The 24,650-nt window shown below is 39.2% G+C and overlaps 1 protein-coding gene and 1 long non-coding RNA gene across 6 annotated transcripts; both read left to right on the top strand.

The window, feature by feature from the left end:
• The first annotated feature begins 5,199 nt into the window (after positions 1-5,199).
• Positions 5,200-18,720, top strand: LOC139620292 (uncharacterized). Of its 5 annotated transcripts, none has more exons than XR_011690804.1 (7): positions 5,200-12,193; positions 12,682-12,745; positions 12,836-12,871; positions 15,463-16,379; positions 16,503-16,669; positions 16,890-16,985; positions 17,777-18,720. XR_011690804.1 is itself a non-coding variant. In XM_071475644.1 (7 exons), the coding sequence occupies exons 5-7, from the start codon at positions 16,646-16,648 to the stop codon at positions 18,089-18,091; spliced, it is 435 nt and encodes a 144-aa protein (XP_071331745.1). In that variant the 5' UTR covers positions 11,820-12,193; positions 12,682-12,745; positions 12,836-12,871; positions 15,463-16,379; positions 16,503-16,645; the 3' UTR covers positions 18,092-18,720. The 5 variants fall into 5 exon arrangements, 1 of the variants encoding a protein (XP_071331745.1); XM_071475644.1 differs by having other exon boundaries at positions 11,820-12,193; XR_011690802.1 differs by having other exon boundaries at positions 11,833-12,193; positions 16,890-16,980.
• Positions 18,721-20,694: 1,974 nt separating this feature from the next.
• On the top strand, positions 20,695-23,591 carry LOC139620291 (uncharacterized). Its single transcript, XR_011690800.1, has 2 exons — positions 20,695-20,963; positions 21,425-23,591. It is a non-coding gene; the product is annotated as an uncharacterized lncRNA (long non-coding RNA).
• The last annotated feature ends 1,059 nt before the right edge of the window (positions 23,592-24,650 follow it).

The raw sequence follows: 24,650 nt of genomic DNA, 5'->3' as shown, positions 1-24,650 counted from the left end.
GCAGGTTCTGTACAGCAGAAAATGTAGACATTCAAACAACAGAGGTCAAGTCTGGAGCATTTTGTTTAAGAAGCAAGGAAATTCATACTTCTCATCTTAAAGCTATTGAAGAAAATTCATTGGATTGTCATTTTGGTGTAAAAACAAAGTGTGTGCTGTCAAAAAATCTGTCATATTTCAGTGTGACAGAGAGTTTTCCCTCAGATATAGCTCATGATTTGTTTGAAGGAATTATCCCTGTTGAGATTGCTCTTTGTCTTACTGTGCTAATTTCTAAAAAATATTTTACATTAGCAAATTTAAATGAAGCAATAACCACATTTCCATTTAAGTGGACTGATAAGACAAACCGCCCCCATCGTGTGCCCCTCACCTACGCTACAAAAAGAACAATTGGAGGAAATGCACACGAGAATTGGAGCCTGTTGAGATTTCTTCCTCTCTTGATTGGAGCCAGAGTTCCTTCAAACGAACCAGCATGGCAGGTCCTGTGTGAATTAAAAGACATAGTAGAACTTGTTGTTGCACCTCTTCAGACTGAGGACTCTATTTCTTATCTAGACTTCAAGATATCTGAACACAGGGCAATATTCCAAGAGGTTTTCCCCCATGAAAGAATACGGACCAAACATCATTACTTGGAGCATTATCCCCAGTTGATACGCCAGTTTGGCCCCCTTGTTGCACTATGGACTATAAGATTTTAAGCTAAGCATAGCTTCTTTAAAAGAGTAATCCGTCATACAAACTGTTATAAAAATGTATTGTATTCATTAGCCCCGAGGCACCAATTTCAGACTGCATATAATATGCACATGTCAGGATTTTCGAAGCCCTCTTTGGAAGTTACTGATGTTTCAACACTTCCCCTTGATGTTATGAATGAAGATATTGCACTGGCAGTCAAAGATAAACACCCACATATGGACACTGTGAACCTTGCAAAAAATGTATCCTACAATGGCTACAACTACAGGACTGGAATGGTGGTAGCCCATGGGTCACTGGCTGAACTTCCAGAGTTTTGTGAAGTAGTTCATATGATTGTTCTACAAGAGACACTAATTTTCATTGTCAAAAAATTGGATGCCTGGTACCTGGAGCATTATCGAGCTTATGACTTGGTCATATCTGCCACTAAACAACTACAGCTTGTTGGGGTGCAAGAACTGACTGATCCCTACCCTCTGGTTCACTACATGGTTGGCGGACGGCACATCCTCTCTCTGAAGAGATACATACATGCATGAGGTTGTATATGAATGAGTGTGGGTTGGGAAATGTAGAATTTTTTTAAAAGTAGCTTTGGTTTTATCAGTCTATTTAATTGTCAGAAAAGATACACACAGTTTACCAAGAATGTCCCATTATTTTCACCAGATTTGTGAATATGAATTAGATCTATGTTGCGGCCAATTATGTACTAAAACTAATACTATTGTTTTTTATTCTTGTTTTTACTAGATACTTTTGGATGGACTGACATGGCAGAGAGAAGACCGGCTAAGCTGAGGGTTATCTTAAATCCTGATGACACCAGGAAGCTTATTCTGCCTGGTGGAATTCCAGAGACACTGGAGGAACTGATCAATCAAGTCAGGAAAGTGTGTGGTTTAAATGGCAATGTTAGACTGCAGTACCAAGACAGAGACTTTGGAGATGCACTAGTGAACTTGACATCTACTGCTGAACTTGAAGATTTGGCAACTATCAAGGTCATCCCACTAAATTATGATCCCTTTCTGTGATGATGTAGTGTCTACTGAAACTGATGACACAGAGCTCCTGTCCTCACCTTCCAGCTCTGTCTCTACAAGAACCCAGGCGTGGCCAAGAGAGTTTCCAATACCAACATTCTCCTATGACACTGAACTGCAGTTAGAAAAGGGAAATGCAGTGTATAGGTCAAGCAAGAGACCATTGGCACCAAGTCCTAAAACAATATCAGATATTCTGAGAAAGGTAGCTGAAGAGATTTACAAATACAAACCCTACCCAACAGATGCTGACTTCAGTGATGTGGCCGAAGCACTAATCAAGAAGCATCCATGCCTCTCTGAACCCGGTTCATACAGTGGTTGCTATGGATGGAAACAGCGGCTGAAGACAAAAATGGGCAACTATCAAACTCAGCTGAAGGGCATTGGTTGTGCTGAATTACTTGCAAATTCACTGAAATCCAAAGCTCCAGAGGATGCATTGCCTGCAAAAAGAGTCAAGAGACCTAGGAGAGGAGAAGCCAACCACATACCTGACATTCCAACTGGAGAGACCTCAGATAATTTGGAAGATGAGAGACTGTCACTTTTGAGTGAAGTGAGGAAGCGAAACAATCGTGCAGTGATAAAGAACAAAATGGACAAAACCTTTTCACTGCGAAGACAAGAAATTGTGGCAAAGGAATCAGGAGTGGAAGAGGTGAAAGAAAGATGGCCTGCATTGTTCACAGTGGATGAGGTAAATATTTTATTTTTCAATCAATAGCAATAGGTGGTGGCCAGTAAATTAAATTATATTAATATCCCCTTTCACATGAATCCTGTGAAAAAAATTTAGCCAAAGCAGTCACAAAGAAGATCTCTTACACCACAGATTTTTTATGCAATATTTAATGTAATAACATATGATTGTGATATTTTGTTTTATAAAGATCAATGCTGAATTTATGAGGATTACCACTGTTCCACTTCAACCGCGATTCCTGGCTTCCTTGGACAAGCACCACAGCAAGCTGATTGAGATCATCAGGAACAAGGGAGGAGCTGTCAGAGAAGACCCGTGATGTGCTAAATCACGTAAATAGTAACACTGTAAATAGAAGCAATAGTGTTCATATGTCATATTGTCATCACATTTGATTGTGGAAAGGTACAGTGTATATCTTAGGAGTTTGACAGGCTTTTTTAATGGTTTGCTCAAATCATTTGTTTGATTACTGTACAATTACTCTAAGTCTAAGTTCCCATTGATGCACTTTTGTTTTTGCGTCTTCAGTCAAGTTGCACATTGAGACAGCATGATTTTTGCATTGTTTATGTTTGCACTTTCACCTAGAGCCTTGATGTGAACCTAAGGAGAGAGTGTCTGCTGAAGTGCCTCATCCTGTACCTTGGGGAAGATGTACAAAAACTCATCAAGGAGTTTCTGGTGAGAAGTTTTGCAGGTCATAACTTTAGCGTTAGACAATTCTAACTGAAGTATGTATGTGACTGTAATATTTAATGTTTTTTTGTCACAGCAGTTGTCACAACTTTTTGGAAGATAGCCGTTGCTAGCTGCTAGCTGCTAGATTCAATAATAATCACATTATTCAACATTATGATCCCTATAACATTATACAACTATGCAATGATAACATATCCTATCTATCAGTGAAGAAATACAAATATGGAATTTAATGAGATGCAACACAACAAACACAATGTAAGTACAACAGAAATGGTACTTACTTTTCTTCATTCACTTGACGCTTGGAGTACAACAACACCCTTCCAAAGCAAAATAACTAAAATCAACAGGCAGAAACGATGAGTAACTGTCCACTACAAGTCTACTACAGCTGAAAGAAAAAGTCTTCCGGTCTTCTGCTGTATGATTACATCACTTCATGCCACGCAAAGGAGAGAGGGACTTATGTGCATACATACACAATAAAAGCTTTTTATACAATAAATGTCTTGTCTTTTGTCAGGTTGGTGAGAAGGATGATGCTGAAAGAGAGCTGCAGCAGTGCACAATCATCAGTTTGTCATCAGAGAGGAGGAGGATCTGTTAAAGCCACCATGTGACATAGGCATCATCATTGAAGGTGTGGAGGTGCTTAAAGAGCTGCCATCAGTTGCACATGGATGTGCCCTCTTATTTGGCATCATCTATGCTCTAAACTTGAGCTATCCAGGTGAGCTCAAACATACTTTCGATGCACTGCAGAAAATATTCATGGAGATAGAGCCAAAGAAAATGACACGCAGAGTGTGCAGTCTGAGTGTCAAGCTCTAAATATGGGGTTGCTCAAAGAAAGGCATTTGGATACAGCATGTTGTTCTGTTTTAATCGCTTGTGTTCAAATAGATTCCAGGATGATGTTTGGGGTCACTGTTAATAAGAGAAAAATCAGCTTTGATTCAAAATAGGCTATAATTTCTGATATTCTTTGTTTTATAAATATTGTGGCACTGATATTAACACTGGAAATGTGATTAACGCTAAATTCAGAATGATCAGCAAGAGCACTAGTAATGGTTATGTTTTCTTTTTTTCTTGAACTGCTTTTATTCATAATTGCATCCATAGAAATTGTGTTTATCCTTGGTTTATTTTTCTTGGTACCTTGCACTTGTAATGGTTCAAAATAATGATATTCATGCATTTTGATCATTTTGTCAAAGGATAGCAAAGATTTAAAACTGTTAGAAACTCTATTTTCATACTTAATGGCTGTCTCAAGTTTTAAAGAAGAGTACAAACCAGTTATACATGTTAAGATGTGTAAATTGATGTGTTTACAGGCTTCGTAAGGTTTAAAAAAAACATGATGAAAAGACCAGAGTTAATTATATTTTATCTACAAGTTTTTGTTTTTTTCAAATGTTAATGTGTAAAACGTACTATACTGGCTGCTCATTGCAAGTTTTATTTTTTTTTATTTTTTTTATTTTAAAGGTGATGTCTATTTTAGAGTCATCAAAAATAAATGGTCTTTTGAAGAGAATTTTCCTGTTTTTAGTTTTATCTTTAAGTGAATCACTTAAGTGAATTCTGGTCTGATATTATTGGGAATTATATTTTGTTTATGGTGAAATTTCTATTGTAAAAAGGCCAAAAATATCATTATATTGACCTAAGTAATACTTTGGCTTTTGACCAAAGAAAATATATTGATGAAGGTATAATTAAAAAAATTACTTTGTACTGAATCAGAAATTTAACTTGAGAAAAGTTAAAAAAAAAAAAAATGCATGTAACAGAATTACAGCAATTCAATTAGTTTATTCCAAAGTAAAATCTATAATTAGATGTAATAGTAAATATTAGGTTTTCCCAAATAAAAAAAGTAAGTTGCAATAGAGAATAAAAATAGTTTATGATCTTTGATGAATAATGTTTTTACTTTGTATGGAAGCAAATTTTTAGCTTTGTCTTAAAGTAGAAAATGTATTTACATTAAATCAAAATTTACATTTTCAACCAAATCAAAGATTTAATTAGTGAAAAACTAATAAATTTAGGTGTAACAAATTACACTAATTTTTTAAAGTTAATCCAAAGTATCATTTTTTTCAGTGAAGTTTCTCCTCAAAATTAAAGAATAAAAAATACCATAATATTGCGCTATTTGTGTCCCCCATCAAAAATAAGTTGGACAAAAACATTTATACATAGCTGCCCCCATAGACTGAAAAGCACTGGTTTATAACTAACTAGTAACTAAAGTTACTGATCAAGAAAGCTTGATGAAAGCCTGGAAATTTACATTTGCTAACAGAATAGGCTCATATTCCATTCACATTCTCAATCCTTACAAAAAATTATTAAACCTAGACACTTAAATAATTTTTTTTAAAGGTAAGTAAAATTGTGGGTTAAATGAAGGCATGCCTCGTTTGAAGGTGTGCCTCATTTAACGTGCTTAACCAGTCTAAATGTAACAGAAAGTCTGAAAAACAGTATATCAATCCAAACTATTCCTTGTCTTTAGTCTGAGATTCAGGTGTCTCGCTCTCTTCAGGTTTTTGTGTGTCCAGTCTCTTTGTGTCCTTTTCTGACATGCTGCTGCTTCAGCAGACCACAGCATAAAATAGAACAATCGCCACCACTGACGACGGCAGCATCAAAGGACCTGAGCTTCCTGATGCCCTTTCTGATTGATGGCACCCATGTTCAGGGACCGGGACTGTCTACTGTCCAGGTACCCACCTAGATATTTATAAGTGCACCCCACCTCAATGTCCTTCCCTTGAACATTGACTTGAAGGGTGCCCTTACTGCAGTGAAGCCGGGTACATCCACAGAATGGTCAAGAGAGTTGTTGCTTAACCAGGTCTGTAAAACACGAGACTATCAGTGATATGCCTGCTCATTCTTCACAAATGGCTCCAGTTCACCACGCTTGTTAGCCAGGGAGTTGACATTCCCCATGAGTATCAATGGAAGAAAAGGCTTGTATCTCCATCTCCTAGTCTTTAGCTTTGCCCCAGCTCTGCATCCTTGGTAGTGCAGCTTTAGCTCAGCCAGCATGGGATGTTTAACTCCATGTTTAGTACGTTGTAAAGCAAGGAGTTGCACCCTCATGTACACTACTACACTTTCAACAACAGAGCCAACAGCAGAGCTTCTCCTTTGCTTAGTTTAATTGCCCTGATACTCAGTTTGACCTTGGCTGAAGTTATAGCTGAGGCTGAGGTGTTAAAACAAGCAGAAGTCAAGAATCAAAACAAACTCAGGTCTCATCCATACACGGCAACAGGACCTGTTGTGTTTACACCTCCTGACATTCAGAGCTAAAAGTTCCATTGTGGTACAAAAGAAAAACATTTTTGGGCATTTTGTAAAGTTTGGCCTAGTCGCCATCTTTTTCCAATAATTGTGGTGCAACATTTAGACAATCTGATGCCCTCAAACCAAAACAACTGTTTTCAAATCACTGTATTAATTGTTAATGTATTCCACACATTTCCCGCTGTTGGGCATAGGTAGTTATCAATTATTGGAAATTAACAGAATATTAAAAATATCAATATTAAATAACAACTCTAAAATGAAATCAAGTTATCCTCAGGGGCACCAGCCTGAATGGTGAAAGGACAGCCAATATTGTACAGTCTCAAACTGATTATTGATTTGGAACTCTGATTAATTAACTAAATAACTACAACCAAAATTACCACATTCACAGTAAGTAAAGGTTGAAGGATTAAAGTTCTGCTGAGTAGAGGTCGGCAATATTCTTCCTTGTGCAACATTAAAGACACCAGTTGATATACATAAAGAAATTTATTTACAGAGATGTAAATAAGAACATACAATATCTTCTACTAAGTACATAAAGGTGTGTGTGGATGGGGTGTATGTGTCTGCCTGGCTCAAACCAGTTAGGCATAGGGGCATAGGTAGTTATAAATTATTGACCATCAGAAATTGAAATATATATTTTTAAAAAATTGCTCGACGTAACTATTTTGAAAACAAAAGTAATTGCACAATTTGCAAAGCCAAATTTTGTTATCACAGGAGCAATTCGTCATTACAATATCGCCTTAATGGTGACTGGTTATTTTTTGTTTCTATGGACACTTTCTCAGGCACAACATAGATCATACATTTATCTTGGCGCATACAAGATAGTGATTATCTAAGTTGAGCCTTGGTTTTGTTTTTATCTTTGAAACTACGTAGTTCTGTGTGTAGTTTTGTGTTAAGATACTTTTAAACGGAGAGGGGAGTGAGGCATGCGAAGGATGTAGACGTGTTTAGTCGGTGCTCCTCTCTGCGACTTGCAAAATCATCTCTCTACCGCCTCTTTTTTGCTCATAGCCCACAAGTGTGTGTGTATATATCTCGCTAAGAACTCTAATCTGATCAAACTGAAAATCCAACATGCCGAAGCAAAACGTCTCCAGCAAAGCCAAAACCACCAAGAGCCAGGCTACCGGAGCTAGAGCTAGAGCTAGCATTGGTAGCAACAGCCCTGCTAGCGATTCTCCCGTGAAGTTGGACATGACTCCGGATAAAGCTTATGATATGTGTAAGAAACTGTGCAAAGAGGGATCAGAGTCATGCCTGCGCTGCATTAATGAACGTTTCAACGCCTTTGAGGCTAAGTTTCAGTCACTTGCAGCCTCGCAGGCCGAACTGCAAGACCATGTGGCTAACCAGGAACAAGCCGCTAACAACCTTGATGCCCGTGTGCTGGTGCTTGAGGCCGAGCTGGCGGGATGCAACACACAGCTTCATACCAAGGTGCTCGACTTGGAGGCCCGTTCCCGGAGGCACAACATAAAGACTGTGGGGATACAAGAGGGTGAGGAGGAATGGAGACCCACTGAATTCGTCTCCAGTCTACTCCCCAAACTGCTTGGTGATAAGCACTTTCCGCATCCAGTCAAAGTCGACCGGGCACTCCGCTCCCTTCAGCCGAAGCCAGCCGCCGGTACAAAACCACGCACCATCCTGGCACGCATCCACCACTTTCAATTTTTCAATTCAATTCAATTTTATTTGTATAGCGCCAAATCATAATATACATTATCTCAAGGCACTTTACAGGGAAAGGTCAAGACCTTACTTTGTTACAGAGAAAAACCCAACAGTTCCCACAAAGAGCAAGCGCTTGGCGACAGGGGGGAGGAAAAACTCCCTTTTAACAGGAAGAAACCTCCAACAGAACCGGGCTCAGGGTGGGCGGCCGTCTGCCTCGACCGGTTGGGTTTAGGAGGAGATAAAAAAGGGAGGGAGGGGGGAGGAGAGAGGAGAAAAGAGAGAGAGAAAGACCAGGAACAGCTGTGTAGGTAATGGTGTTATCAATAATGATGACAGATAACAGTGGTTAATAGTAATGATGAGTAGTGGTGGATCTGGATCCTGCTGCTCAAGGGGCAGAGATACCTGCAGAATGAGGACAGAGAGAGGGAGAGAGAGGAGAAGCACAAAGAAAAAAATACAAAGTTAATGGCATAAAGTAATCGAGAGAGAGAGAGAGCCCAGGGAATCATGGGAATCCCCCAGCAATCTAGCTCTATGGCAGCATAACTAAGGGATGGGTCAGGACATACCCGAGCCAGCCCTAACTATAGCTTTACAGTTTTAAGCCTGATCTTACTCGTGCTGCCGCATTTTGGATCAATTGGAGGCTTTTTACTGAATTTTTGGGACATCCTGACAATAAAGAATTGCAGTAGTCCAGTCTTGAGGTAACAAATGCATGAACTAGCTTTTCAGCATCCTTTAGACACAGAATGGGTCTGATTTTAGCAATATTGCGCAGGTGGAAAAAGGCTGTCCTAGAGACTTGCTTTATATGTGAAGTAAAGGACAAGTCCTGGTCAAGAATGACACCAAGGTTTCTGCCTGTAGCACTGGAGGCCAAGGTAATGTCATCCAGAGTCAGTATTGCAGGATTGCCTGCATGTTTGATTTGCAATGAGAAGTTGTCAAATAACAAGAAGAGCAATTTGGAGCGACATTTCCAGCTAAAACATGCTAAATTTGCAGCGGAGCACCCAGTTGGGACTGAGAGAAAAAGTGCAATTGCAGTGCTTGTGGAGAAGTTAGAGGACCGCAAAAACAGTTTGAAGAAGTGGATTGCATCTCCAAACTCTACTACTGCTGCAAGTTTTGTTGCAGCCCGGGAGATAATAAAGCGCGGGAAACCATTCACCGATGGCGAGTACATGAAGGATTCATTCATTCAAATATCAGAGTGCCTATTTTCGGACTTCAAAAACAAAACCGAGATAATACAGAAAATTAAAGACATGCCTCTCTCCGCAAAGACAGTGAAGGAAAGGGCCATTAAAATGGCAAACAATATCACCGATCGGCAAATCAAGGACATCAATTCAGCTCCAGCTTACTCAATTGCCTGTGATGAGTCGTGTGACGTGACCGATATCGAACAGACAGCTCTGTTATGCAGGTATGTGCACTCTGATGGGCCGCAAGAAGAAATGATCGAATTAATATCACTGAAAGGCCAAACACGGGGGGAGGACATCTGTGAGGCTGTGCTGCAGTGTTTAAATGACAAAGGAATAAACACTAACCACCTGATTTCAGTGGCTACAGACGGCGCACCGAGTATGAGAGGGTCGCAAAAGGGGTTTGTGACTTTACTACAGAAGCATTGGATCGCAATCTGCTTGCATTTCATTGCATCTTGCACCAAGAAGCACTGTGTGCACAAACATTCCCACCGGAGTGTATGGAGGTGATGAACCTTGTCATCCAGATTGTGAACAAAATAATTGCAAAAGCATTAAACCACCGTCAGTTCCGTGAATTGCTAGATGAAGTTGACAGCGAATATTCGGATCTCCTGCTATACAACAAAGTCCGCTGGCTATCCAGGGGTGACGTTTTGCGTCGCTTTGTTGCTTGTTTAGAACACGTGAAAACATTCCTGAAAAGCAAAGACACCAAGTGGCTGGAAAAACTGCACTTCATGGTAGATATGACACGTCACCTAAACATGCTCAATAAAAGTCTCCAGGAGCGGGGAAACACTGCACTGCAAATGCTGGAAGCCGTTTTGTCATTCGAGCGCAAACTGGCAGTATTCGCCAGAGATGTACAGCGAGGCACGCTCTCTCACTTCTCCTCCCTGAGAGAGTTCAAAGACGCCCATCACGATCACACACTCAACGGTGATTATTTGCAAGGTGCAATCGTTGATATGCAAGCTGCATTTGGGAGCAGATTTCGTGAGTTCCGAAAGGAAAAAATGACACTGTCTTTCCCTGTCACACCCCTGGAAACTGACCCTTCCTTGTTGAATACATTCCCAGGAGTAAATCAAGCTGACCTCGAAATGGAAATGGCCGATATAGCTGACAAAGATTTGTGGGTGTCCAAATTCAAAGGTCTGACAGCAGAGCTCAAATGGAGCGAAATTGAAAGCCTCCCAACACCAGAGAAACTTGTGTTTGAAACATGGAAGGCTCTTCCCGACACTTATAGGAACATGAAGAAATACGCATTTGGAGTATTATCCATCTTTGGATCAACATACCTGTGCGAGCAGATATTCTCAAACATGAACTACATCAAATCCAAATACCGCACCCGCCTCACAGATGAGAGCTTGCAGTCCTGCGTCAAGATTAAAGTTACATCTTACATGCCCAATGTTGAGAAGCTGTCCAGTGATGTCCGAAAACAGAAGTCACATTGAACAGGTGAGAACACAATCCCGTCATAGGCGCATATTTAGTAATAAAGTGGCTGTTTGGCAGAAAACATTTGCAGAAAACTAAAGAGAAGAGGATAATGCACAGAAATCGAAATTTAACTGTGTTATTTTAATTTTATTAATTTCGGCTGTTCTGTGTTGTATTTTTTAAGCAAGCTGCCTTTTAATTGCAGGCTATTTTATAACTCGTTTGCGATTGTAGCCTATTTATTTGTGTCTGACTCTGCATAAGGGGGAGAATTAAAAAGGATTGTTTTATTTTACTCATTTGCACTGACTTAGGCTACTTAACTTGGCATTTGCGGAAAACTAAAGAATAGGAGAATGCACAGAAATTGAAATTAAACTGGCTTATTTTCATTTTATATAGCCTGCTTACCTTTTCAAAAGGCTGCTGTTTTATTTTTATAATTGCAGGCTGCGTTTTAACTGCAGGCTGCGTGTTATTGCATTCTGTTGCCCAGATAAGGGGGAAAGAGAAGAGTTGTATTGTTATTGAGGTTCGAAGAGGACTGCATTTCATTTCCATACTAAGGTCTGAAATTACAGGAGGCCTATGATGCACATCCCATTGTTTTTTTTTTTTCTCGAATCCTCAAAATAAAAAAATGACACCAAAAATCTGTATTTCTATTTCTTGTATTTCTATAATTTAATCAATGCAACAAAACATAAAACATTAATATTGTAATGGAAGTTAAACTTGAAGCACCAAATATCGTACAGCAGCGTAGTCACGGGGTGCGTCATTCTCTCCAGGATGCGCTGCAGGGAAAATAAACATTTAATCATTAATGCTCATTTTGTATTTGTACCCTACTTAGTCATTTTAATAGTAGGCTTATATAGCTAATATACTGACAGCCTATGTTGCCTTCATATTAGGCTTATATAAGGCTTTTAATTTTTTGCGGCTCCAGACAGGTATGGTTTCTGTTTTTTTGGGCCAATATGGCTCTTTGAACATTTTGGGTTGCCGACCCCTGGTCTAAGTGAACACTGTCACTTAACTTGAAACGTCTAAATTAACAGGCGTACGTGAGGGGACGTGACGTCTGACATCACTACACCCAACTGTTCAGGGCACGTATCAAGAAAATTCAAGATGGCTGGACCTTAGCGAGGGATGCAACGGAACGAAGAAAGGAGGAAAAACATTCATATTCATCAAAAACCTGCACAACAACGCACATTTTTTCGCCGTGCTGTTGCAAAATTGTCTTTTATCTGTGTTTTGTGTTCCGGGGGACCCCGACTTCAGGATTTGAAAGTTTCGCGCGCGAAGCGGTGAGTAACGTAACGTTACAAAAGTTCGGCAAAAGTTCAATACATATAGTTATTTTTTGTTAGACGCTGCGAATGTGTGTAATGAAGTTACATGCTACGATATTAGACATATTTCCAACTGGTTTAAACTAAAGCTTACTTAGTAATTATCGTCAGTGTCGCTACTAGGCCCAGGTCGCTAACGTTACTTCGTTACTGTCAACAACGTAACGTTAAGGGCAGTGGAAAGAGCCGTTCTTTGCCTTGAAAAATATGCAGAGGACGACTTGTTTCAAATATCGGTGAAATGTTTTAATAAAAGCAGTTGCTGCATATGTGAAAGTTTATTTTTTATTAGACATTGCAAAAAATCATATGTTGAGAAGGGTTGTCTAACGGAGTTGCCCTCGACAATAAAGGATTGACAAAGTAATACACTATACATAATCATTTACGCATTTTGCATCTTAAGCAACATTAAACTGTTTGTGCTCTCTGTTATGTTATAGTACCATAGAGCGGTTAGATATGAGAAGTTTGTCATTCTGAGCAACAGTGTTGGTGATTATTTTGGTGAGTATTTGTTTATTTAAAAACACCATTTGGTTATGACGTTCATCATGGTTTAGAAATAAATTACATTTGTTTATTCTCTCCCTGCAGGATTTGTGTGGCCTCTTCTGCCTGCCCCAGTTCAAGGTAAATGGATTGGAAATGCAAGTTGTGCTCTGTATCCTTGGACACACATGTAAAGTTATTTAGGCATTATCAATTGCACCATAACCACTTCTCAAGAGTCAGCCCTCTACCATGTTTGTACAGTGACTGCATTTGTACTTTCCAGTCATTTAATGCAGTTAAAGCTCATTTGTCACGGTGTCATAGTGATACAGGCAGAATAAATGTGACTGATGGTTCACAGTCAGGAAGTGCATTTTTTTACATGTCCCTTGTGCGGCACCAAGCAGACATTTTATGAGGCATCACTATTTTCTCATTTAAGGAGTCATTTAAGAAATCATGAGGTGGTAGTATGCCTATACAGTAACTGCAGATACAGTACAAATGCGTACTCGTCCTTCAATGCACACAAAAGCCGAAACCATGCAGGCAGTTCAGATTTTGATACGAACATTGTATGTTCAGAAAAGAATGGTACACCAGACACACCTGCTGGTGAAAATGTTGAGGAGGGACCTGCTCGGTGTGAGAGCACAGACACCTTTGACCCTGTTGAGGTAGAGAGTCAGTGCGACACAGACACTTTAAGAGCGCAGCTGCACCAAAGTTTAGCATCGCTATTCTTAAAGATGAAAACAATTCTTCATGTGTCTGACCTGGCGACTCAGGACATAGTGGAGCATCTGACACAAATATTTTCTCTGTCCCAGCCTCTAGTCAAACAATCTCTTAGAGAAGTCTTAGAACATCATGACATCTCTGTGAAAATACTCTAGATGACATAGTTACTGCTGTTCTGGAAAGCAACATTCTTGTAAATGCCACAGCTAAAGCTAGAGCGTTATCTTCAACTAAAAGAAGGAAAACATTTGTTGAGAAAAACTACCCTGTGTTGAAGCCTGTAGAGTATGTGCTGGAGCCAGGACACACAGCAGTCTATGTTCCTATTCTTGACATGATTCAGAAAATGTTCAAACATACAGACATTCTGGACAAAATTCTAGAAACAAAGATGTCACAGGAAGGTAATTTCATGAGCCACCAAGATGGCTCATACTATAAGGAGAATTAATTATTCTCTTCCTCAGATGATCTAAAGCTACCACTCATTTTGTACATTGATGATCTTGAAATAGCAAACCCACTTGGAACATCACGGAAGAGCCATAAACTTAAAGCCATAAAGGGAACAGTCTTGTGTGTCGTGGCTGATAATCCTGCAGCTCATGCATTAGCAGGATTTACAAAGTGTTTCAGAGCTCAGTATATGTGTAGATTCTGCACAGCTACCAAAGACCAAATTCAGGCTCATGATGTTGGGAGTAGAGAATTCAGTGTGCGGACAAAAGCCAGTCATGATGTTGATGTTGATGCTGCACTGCATGGGGTTAGTCAGAGTGGTGTTCAGGGAGTCTGTGTTCTGAGGCAGGGTCTACAGTATTTTCATACAGTCACAGGCCTCCCACCAGATATCCTGCACGATCTTCTTGAGGGCATTGTGCTCGTAGAGCTGGCCTTGTGTATTGGGAAAATGATCCATTATAAATACTTCACCCTGGAGTATTTAAACAGAAAGATTGTCTCATTCCCATACAAGCACACAGACAAGGTTGGCAGACCTCAGCCTATCCCAAAGACCTTCACTGTGAAGAAAACGATTGGTGGCAATGGCCATGAAAATGCTACTTTGCTCAGACTACTTCCATTGATCATTGGTAGTAAAGTTCGGTAAAGGATGGAGCATGGAGTGTACTCATGGATTTGAAAGAGATAGTAGAGCTGATGATTTGCCCAGTGTTTACAGATGAATCCATCCAGTATTTGCAAATGAAGATACATGATCATAGACACATGCTGCAGGAAGTTTTTCCTGATTTCACACTCAGACCAAAGCATCATTACACTGAGCATTACGCTGACCTCATACGTTGTTTTGGACCTCTTGTCCACTTGTGGACGATGAGATTTGAGGGAAAACACCGCTTTTTCAATCGTGTAGTACATGACACACAAAACTTCAAGAATGTTTTAAAAACACTAGCAAACAGACACCAACACATGGTGGCATACTCTCTCAGTGCCCCATCCTTCTTCAAACCTCACCAGCAGACATCAAGCGTCTCGTCTGTGATGGTATCAGGGTTTCCTGATGTTGCAAAGGCATATGTCGAACACATGACAGACAGCAGCATGATTTACAGCACATCAGTTGTCAGTGTTGATGGAACTGATTATGGCGTGGAGATGTTTGTGTCTGTGGGACAGGAGGGAGGATTACCTCAGTTCAGCAAAATTGAACAGATTCTCCTTGTCGATAACCAGGTTGTCTTTCTTTGCAAGATACACACATCATATTACATTGAGCATCTGAGATCTTATGAACTTTCACCAGGGAACGTGACTGTCCACCTTTTAAAAGAGCTCAATGACACATTGCCTCTCTCTGCATACAGAACAGATGGAAGACTGCTCTTAACACCAAAACGGTTCATATTACTATACTGAAATTTCAGCTCATTTAAGGTAAATGGCTAATAACTTTGTTCAAAGATGATTCTTAATCACAATCAAACTAACTCTATTTGTGCTCCATGTATGTGTTGCAACAGATCTTGCCATGAAGCTCATTCTAACCGAGCGACCACAGTCAGTAGAAAAGCTCAAGAATATAATGCAAGAGAAGTTTAAGCCAAGGCTGGACTGTGACTTTACCCTTCAATATGAAGATCCTGACTTTGATGGACAGCTCAGTGTTCTTATGGATATTCAGGAGCTCCCTGAAAAAGGAACACTGAAAGTGGTGAGATCTGAAAGTGATGTATCCTCCACTGGAAGCTCCGACACAGACATACTCCCACGTGTACCTTTAAGACAGCGTCAGAAAAATTGGCCAGATTGTTTCCCTGTGCCAACTTTTTCTTATGAAGTTGAGCATGTATGTGCACAGGGAAATGCTGCCTTTGAAAGTTCTGGGAAGACACTGAAATTAACAAGAGCCCAAAAACACAATATCCTGGAAAACATGGCTAAAACAATGTACAACTTCCAGCCATATCCACATGACAAGGAAGTGGGTATGGCTGCTGAAGCTCTAATAGCAGCTCATCCATGCCTCAGAGAACATGGGAGTAAGAATGGATGGTATGGATGGAAGGTGGCCTTGAAGTTCAAGATGGCGAATTTTCGCACTAAGTTGGCCAGATCTGGTTGTGCAGAGGTCTCCATCAATGCAGGCAAGAGGAGCCGAACCAATCCTGAAAATGATCATCCTCATTCCAACATCAAAAGAGCCAGAAGAGCCGAGGTGAATTTCCTGCCCAACTTCCCCAGGGGAGGGAATGAGGCAACCTTGGAGGAAATGAGAGTACAAATCATACAAGAGACTGAAAAGACTGAGAGAGATCAGATACTGATAGAAAAGCTCATGCACACAACCTTTGCCCTTCGCCACCAACACATTGTTCAAGGAAGTCCACAGGTGTGGGAATTCCTGGAGAACTGGCCAGCCATGCGAATGCAGTCACAGGTAAATATATAGTATGTTTTAATTAGTAATAGTTAATAAAAGTAATTGATATTTAACATTTCATGTAGAAAATATCTGACAACTCCACATTGTTTTTACATCTAAATATTTATATGTGTACAGGTGTTTGCAGAGTTCCATCGCATTACAAACGTGAATCTACGCAACCAGTTTTACTGTGAACTTGACCGATACACACCAAAACTAGTTGCACTGTATCGACAGAAGTCCTCAAGGACTGGAAGGGAGCAGAGGCACTGCAAGAGATGCTGAGAATTTATGACTTGGAGGTAAGTTTATGTTTGACTTTTCCATGGGGACAATGCTGATCATATAATGTGTTGTCATTACAGATTACAGATGCCTTGATAGTAGTCAGTCATCCTGCTGAATCATAGATAGATGACTATTTTTAACATAACTGAAGCATTACATTGTTATACCAGTGACACGGACTGGGCATGCTGGCAAAATATTTCTATAAATTTTTTTTCTTTTTTCTCAATCTAGGAAGAACATGACATCAACATGCGACGCACTCTGGCTCTTCGTGCACTTCCAGTGTATCTCCGGGAGGATGACACTGAATTCTACAAAACCTGTAATGTAAGTATTAGGGTTTCAGACAAGTATCTGCCAGTCACACACAGCGCCCACCCCTCCCCTACACACATTGTCTCTGCAGCCAGAGCTATGCTTCACTCTCGCACACACACAGTGACTGATCTCTCTGTGCTTGGCTTGACTCTAGCTCACGTTGCTCTCTTCAGTACTCCTTAGGTTTTCTTCAGCTCGCCTCTATCTCGGTTTCTATGATATTTAAAGTTACTTAGGCTTCAATCTGCCTCCTCATGCTCCACTCCAGTATCATATTTCTACAGCAATAAGTATATATTACGTGAAGTGAGGAAAAACTTTTACTTCATGGGGCCACTTTGAGTTACTACAACATAATATGAGTGATTATACAATTTTTTAAAAATTTTGATCGCCCTGCTAATGATCTATAGGATTGGTTTTCACTTTCAGCATGTGTAAATAGACAGTAGCAACAAATTTCTAGTGAAGGTGATTCAGATCCATGCATGTAGCCATGGAACTGAACCCTCCACTGTATCTAGAATATAAGATGACAGACTGAGATCCAGCATCTGATAAAATGACAGTTTCAGTCTGATGTGGAGAGGAGAGTTGAGGGAGAGGAGGAGGAAGAAGAAGGACAGGACAGGAGAGGAGAGGAGGAGAGAAGAGGAGAGGAAAGGGGAAGGGAACGATGATATTAAAAGTTACTTGGTGAACTTGTTAAGGAAGGAATCATATATTTTGGCTCTACAAACAAGGATTGTGTCACAGCCTTCTGGATTGGTCGTTATAATTGATTTTCTTGTGTTTTGCAGGGTGAAGATGAGATGGAGACCACTGACACACCGCTAGCGCTCCTCTCTGTGGTCCCTGACTCCACTGGTTCCATCAGCTTCAGCCCTGAGAACATATCCATTGTGATAGAGGATGAAGTTGTTATGAGCGAGCTTCCCAGGTTGGCTGATGCATTTGTGGTGCTGCTTGGTTTAATCTATGCATTACACTTAGATTATCCAAAGAAACTCACTCACACATTCACATTTATCCAGAAAGTGCTGATGTGTCTGGATGATAACAAACCACTGAAACCATGCCTACTCTCCCTGAAAAATGATTTGTTAAAGGAATAAACAAGCTGAGAAATGCATGCCTGCACTCAGCAGGCATGCATAAATGTGATTCATGTCAGCCATGTTATTACAGCCATGTTGTTCTGTTGTTCATTCTTAGATGTGTCTGTTCAAATGTTGAAAGCCAGTGGGCTTTTTATAAGTTTAGAATGAGAGGTACATTTTTTGTTTATTATATTGTACTGCCTCCTTGACCTCATTGATCAGTATGCCCTCATTTTTAATGATAATTCAGTTATTTATTTATATTATAGTTTCTTTTATTTATTGTATTTTATTCTGTTTTATTTGGTATGTTTTTCATTTTCCTCATTTGCACAAATTTAGATGTCTATGCTGCTACTTTTATAAGATTTTTTTTATTATTTGAGAAAATACAGTGCAGAGAAGGGGAAGTTTGTTCATCCCCAATGATTCAAAATAGGCTGCTAAAATATATATTTGTAAAAAAAAACGTTTGACTACCAGGTGTTGCACATTAATGTTATTTGACATTTCACAGCCTGATATATTGTTCTGAAAAGAAAAAAAAATAAAATGTAACAGTTGTTAATGCCTTTTTATAAGATTTGTATAAGGTTTTAAGGTGCTGTTTATACCCTAATAAATTGTTGGAATTCTGACAGGAACACTTTAGTCAAGAACCTTTTATTGCATGGATGATGTTTCTCTTGCACAATCATACATACATGGTTACAGTTCTACAGTTACATGTACACAACTATATCTGCACAACTGAATTTGCACAGTTACTTTTTTTGGCATGTCTTTGGGAGGCAGAACCTCTCAGAAAACACAGCTCTCTGAAAACAGGATGTCTTGTACATTTTAAGTTGGCAAGTGGTAAATATTTTAAGTTCATTAAGGTATAATATTTTGAGTAGATACTATTGATATACATTGTGTTCAGTTAATTTTTCCAAGTCCATGTAATTTAGTTTTTATAAGTATATTCAATTAAATCATTCAAGTATGAAGAAGACACAAATATTAAGTTAAGGAAATTTTTTAAAAAATTATATTGAACTTAGAATATAGATTAAGTCAACTGAACACATTTTTTAAGTATAGTGTAACTCAAAAAATTTATCAGAATAACTTAAAAGTTCTTCTGTAATCAGTTACGACAAAAATTTTGAGTTTTCTGAACTTATTCGGGTTTGCAGTGTGGCAGGTTTTCTTCAACAAACCCTGAGTTTCTGTCTGTTTCCTCCTGTCGAGCTTTCAGGAGCTTCTGACATGGCTCGTCATTTCCTCATTTGTACTGTCTCCATCAAAGTGCAGATCGCAGTGCATTCATTAAAAAAATTAATGTCGGGAGAAGATTAAAATCTTTTTTAGACATTAGTTTGTTAGCCAAGGCATGTCTTTACAAACATTACTTTTGTGTCAGGACAGCGACAGATCCCTGACATTCAGATATTACGGAGGCTTCATCCTCAAATCAGATTAAAACCTGCACTGTCTGTCTTTATAACACCAAGAGTCCGTGTACATTAAGACATCTGTCAGATTGTCAATCAGTTCCTCTGCACTGAAACATTTACTTTGCATTCATCACTGTAAATAAAAATATCTGTGTGAAGCTTTAGACACAAGACTCTGATCTATGAACAATCATTTATCATTTGGTTTCACTGATGAACAGTCCTATCATGGCTGTGATATATTGTAGATGATGTGATACGTCTGAGTGAGGATGACAGTAGTGCAGCTGAAAATATTTTAACATTAAAAAATTTGACTAAATGTAGTTTAAAAATGAGTGAATATAGACTGCAGATAGTTTGAAACTATTTTAACAGCTTTTCAGTTACTAAAATTTATTCATTGATGCTGTTGAGCAAGATTTTTAAATTTAACTTTGTAGACATCTGAAAATTTACACTCAGTTTTAACCTCGATATTTTTTCAACTGAAAATCACCATAATCATAAACTTTTTTTCTGATCTGTTTCATATATATTTTCATCTAATGCTGCAGCAGAACTTAGCCCCCATCAGGTCACAGCTGTTTAAATATATTTAAACATTAATCTAACAAACAGTAGACTCCAGCATCACGGAAATTAAAAATCCGCTAAATAATGTGATCTATTGGGTGATGCTGAATAAAATCTGTGAAAGTTTGAACTTATTGACTCTTTTCTCCAGGTCATACTCTTTCACTGCTGCTGCTGGTTGTTTAAAGATAAATTCGCTTTAACGCAGCATTAATCTTTCTGGCCCCACTGGATTAAAAAAAGAGGTTCTGCTCTTTATTTGCCTGTTATCGTGGTTAATCGTTGAATTGGAGCTCCATTGATGGTGGCTTTTTATATTCCGCATGCACGCCGACTATTGATTGACTACTTGATTAAAGTAACTCAGATCAGCTGTTCTGGAACCGAAAACTCAGAGTTTCCCATTTCAGCTTTCATCAACTCAGACTTCAGGCTTAGATTCAGAGTTTGTTAAACCTGCTTTCTGGAATAGACCCCACTTACAGCTGTGACAGCCTTTTCTTTATAATTGATAAGTCTCCCGTTGGTGATTAATCAATCATATATATATATATATATATATATATATATATATATATATATATGTATAATTATGATTTTTTCATGTTGCATTTACATTAATGAACCTTAAGAACAAGTGTAATACCGTTAATGCCACAGACAGTATTATTACAGTGTTTGCTGCTCAGTTGTTTTCTTATTATGCAAAATTAGCTATTCAAGTCAAAAAGCGAGTGACTGTCGAGCAGATGATATAACGCCTTTATTCTGAAAAACTGTTACCGGACGTGTTTTATATAATGAAACATAAACGTAGCTCGGGGGTAAAGCGGCGGTGGACAGGCCGACGTCTTGCTACAGCTGTAGTCGTAAGTATACCAGTATAATCAGTACAAAAGCTTGTGTGTTTCCCTATAATAGCATTAAAATGCTAACAGCTTACTCTGAATACGTGTTGTGGATGGGAGCTAATCGAGCAGCTTGCTACCTGGCTTGTCTAAATTATAGCATCGAAAATTAACCTGGCCTTTGAGTTGACTGAACACCTTGACTGTTAACAAAAACCTCGTAGTTAGTCATAGACCTAATGAGTATGTGCTAAAAAGCTTATCTAAATGTGTTTTAGCTGCTGCTCGTTAATGAGTGTGTGCTGCGCTGTAGGGTATTGAATTTATTTTGTCCAGCCCCTGTAGTTATTAGCAGGTAATATTAGCTCCCACGCACTGGTTGTTGTGAGTCTTTGTATTGGGTTCATTTTAATACCGTTGTTTAAAACATATATAAAATTTGACATTTCTTTCTTAAATATCTCTTTTTCATTTATATATAGATCAGCGAGGACACAGTGCACCGCAACAGTTTGTCAGTGGAACTTTTTTCAACCTTGGATCTCTCTGCCTAAGTGTACAAAGTAATAGAAACACTATATGACAGAGGACTTCGGAGCACCTAATTAAAGTAATTACAGAGCCAAGCCTGTTGCCTGTCTGTCCTTTGTGATTGTCTGTCGGCTCCAAAAAGACAGTCAACACTTTCATTGAATTGTTCAACGCAATATGAGTGACTTAACAGAGTTTGAAAGATGCCAGATAGTTGCTGCACGACTTTCTGGTGCATCTGTCACAAAAACTGCACAGCTGTTTAATGTGGCAAGGGGAACAGTCTCCAGGGTTATGACTGTATACATCAAACATGGAAGAACAGCATCAGCAAAGAAGAACAGTGGGCGCAAGTCAAAGCTCACTGAAAATGACAGACAAAAACTTCTCAGGATAATTGATGAACACCCTGAGTATACAGTCTCAAAAATAACCACAGAGTTAAATAGACACCTCTCTCACACTGTCTCAATAAAAACTATACGACGCGAGCTTCACAAAGCTGGTATTTTTAGAGGAGCAGCCAATTGGAAATCAGAGACTGAGACTGACACAGAGAAGGCAGATGGAAAGGACACTAATCCTGAACTCAAGTTTGAACTTGAGTGTGACACACAAAAAAACTTGTGAAGAGAGCCCAAGACCTGAAATGCAAACAAGTGTCAAAGAGTGTGGCATACAAAATCCTGTGGCACACAAAATAATATCTAAATCCCAGGCTAGTGACAAAAGAGTATTACTCAGATAAATCTGAAGAGAAAATACAGAATGAAACCCACGTCAGCAAAGAGGAGCACAGGACACAAAAGTTTGGTGAAGAAAGCACAGGACCTGAATCCCAGACCAGTGAAAAAGATCATTACTCACAAAAGTATGATGACAATCAGACCAGAGTAAAGAATGACATCTGGCTGACATGTTGTATTTCAGCCTTTTTACTACATCTAGATGAATGATGTTGGGGGAAAACCACAGAATGCCTTGACCCATTACTGTCACTAGTTGTGACATGTGCTCATGGATCTTTAATAACATTTGAATTTTTGGATTTGATTATTCATCATACTGCAATATTGAGGCTTTTTAATTTTTCCTGGTTTAAAAGCAAACATTATAACTTCAGTGTAAACTTGTGAACTAGCCAAATTTGTTGAATATAGCTGTACTGCAGATGTATTTTATGTTATTGTTTATTGCAAAACACTCAGTTCAGTACACATGATCAATTACAAAATGTGTTTGTGTTTGTGTCTAATTTGTAGACCAGTAATACTGAGATGACACTGCTGTTTTTCACAATATCTAATTTATCAGAGTTGTACTGTAAGACAACTTTTTGATATGTATCAATAAAAAAAATTGAATAATGGTTTGAAAGCAAGTGGCAACTACAATCCCGTAAAAGCCTTAAAATATGCAGTAGTTCCCCTGGTGCCTCAAAAAGTCATACTGCGTTGAAGTCCCATGAAATCCCATGTTCACAGTTGAAAAGCTACATAATGTGTCTTCTACCATGCCTTGGTGGTGACTTTGAAAAGAGGGAAGTGGAACACAAAGCAGCAGACAGACCATGTAATGATTGTACTGCATATTTAAACAATACACCAAAAATGTTGTCTGTGCTTTCAAACCCACATTAACTAACAAATGGTAAATGAACTCTAATTCCTCCCTAAAACACTGAGTGCTTGATCTTTGGTATTTGCTAGAAGTATATCTTTTTCAACGTATATATCTTTTTCAAAGGGTGAAAACAAGTGGTTTCAGTTGATTTCACAAATCCTCACTTTTGAGAACTCTTGGAGTCAGTGAGTTGCTCCTGTGTTTGTATAAGCATTAATTAAATAATACAGCTATAATTACCATTTGTTGCAGTCCTGCAGCAAGTCCCAACCTTTCTCTTTATGTCTAATGAACTGCTGTTTAAAATTATGTTGTGTTCCTGTTGAAAAATTCCATGTGAATCTATTGGCATTGCAGAAGTGATTGGTTTGAATTATTAAACCATCATGAATGTTGGATTTTTGCAGGGCTGTTTGTATTAGACACCATTAGTTTTAGTTAATAAACTGCAACTGGGCATACGTTTTCTCTAAATAAACAACTCTATTATCATGGGATCCTGTGAATGTTTTATTGCAAAAAAGGACTCGGTTTAACAAATTTCCTGTTTTTCATCTTTTTTTTTCCCCATATCAGCTGCACAACATGGATGTATTATAAGAACTGGATGACGGATCTAAAAATGGCGCCCATCCAGTTCAACACAAGTTGCTCGCCTGGCGCATACGCCGAAAAAGCATGGATGTATTATAAGACCTGGATGACGGATCTAAAAATGGGGCCCATCCAGTTCAATACAAGTTGCTCGCCTGGCGCATACGCCGAAAAAGTTTCTGGCTTCCGGGTTACTTCCGCGTTATGCGGCCCATAGAGGCTGCGCAGTAGTGTCACTCCCATCATCCCTTTGGGCAATGAGAACGAGCGAAAACGTTAACGTTAATTTAAATGATGAATGCCACTGAACATTTAGCAAACTGTATACTGAGCACACACTGAGGACGTGGGGAGTTAGAGAGACGATGATGAGGACGTCCAGGACGGTTCTTCCCCTCAGGGACAGAGAGGGGGAGCAGGCTGCAGCAGCTCAGGCCACCGCTGCTGACCCAGAGGACGCTGCATCCAGGCCGGAGTCAGTTATAGTTTAACCCGCTGACACAGTGAAGGTCATTAATCTATAAAATAATGAGGCGGTTGTTGTGAGCGGATGACAGGCTAGTGAACTGCAGTCAGGATGAGACACTGCTGGCTCACACATCACAGAAACTATCACAAAGAAGCTCAATGACTTAAATTAAAATACCTGAAGAAACAGTTACGGAGGAAGTTATGAAAAATCATGGCGGCGTCTTAGTGAATTAAAAACAATTACATTCCTGAAAAAAAAGTGTAAGAAGTGACGAATAAATGCGACAAAAAAAATCACAAAATCAATTAACCTTGTTGTGTGTAGAAGAAAACTCGCCTTTGTGCCGTTTATTCACTTTTCACACTAACTTGCTCTCGTCCTGACGGCGCTAGCAGTAACCTAGCAACCATGCTCGTTCCCGAGACACAGCACGACCGCGGATAGAGTGCACGTACACAGTGGTGACGTCACTCAGAGAAAAAAGACTT

This window comes from Trachinotus anak, unplaced genomic scaffold, assembly GCF_046630095.1.
Source record: "Trachinotus anak isolate AG129_WGS33_773 ecotype Australia unplaced genomic scaffold, CSIRO_AGI_Tana_v1 ptg000004l, whole genome shotgun sequence".
NCBI lineage: Eukaryota > Metazoa > Chordata > Actinopteri > Carangiformes > Carangidae > Trachinotus > Trachinotus anak.
This window is presented reverse-complemented; position numbering and strand designations above follow the sequence as displayed.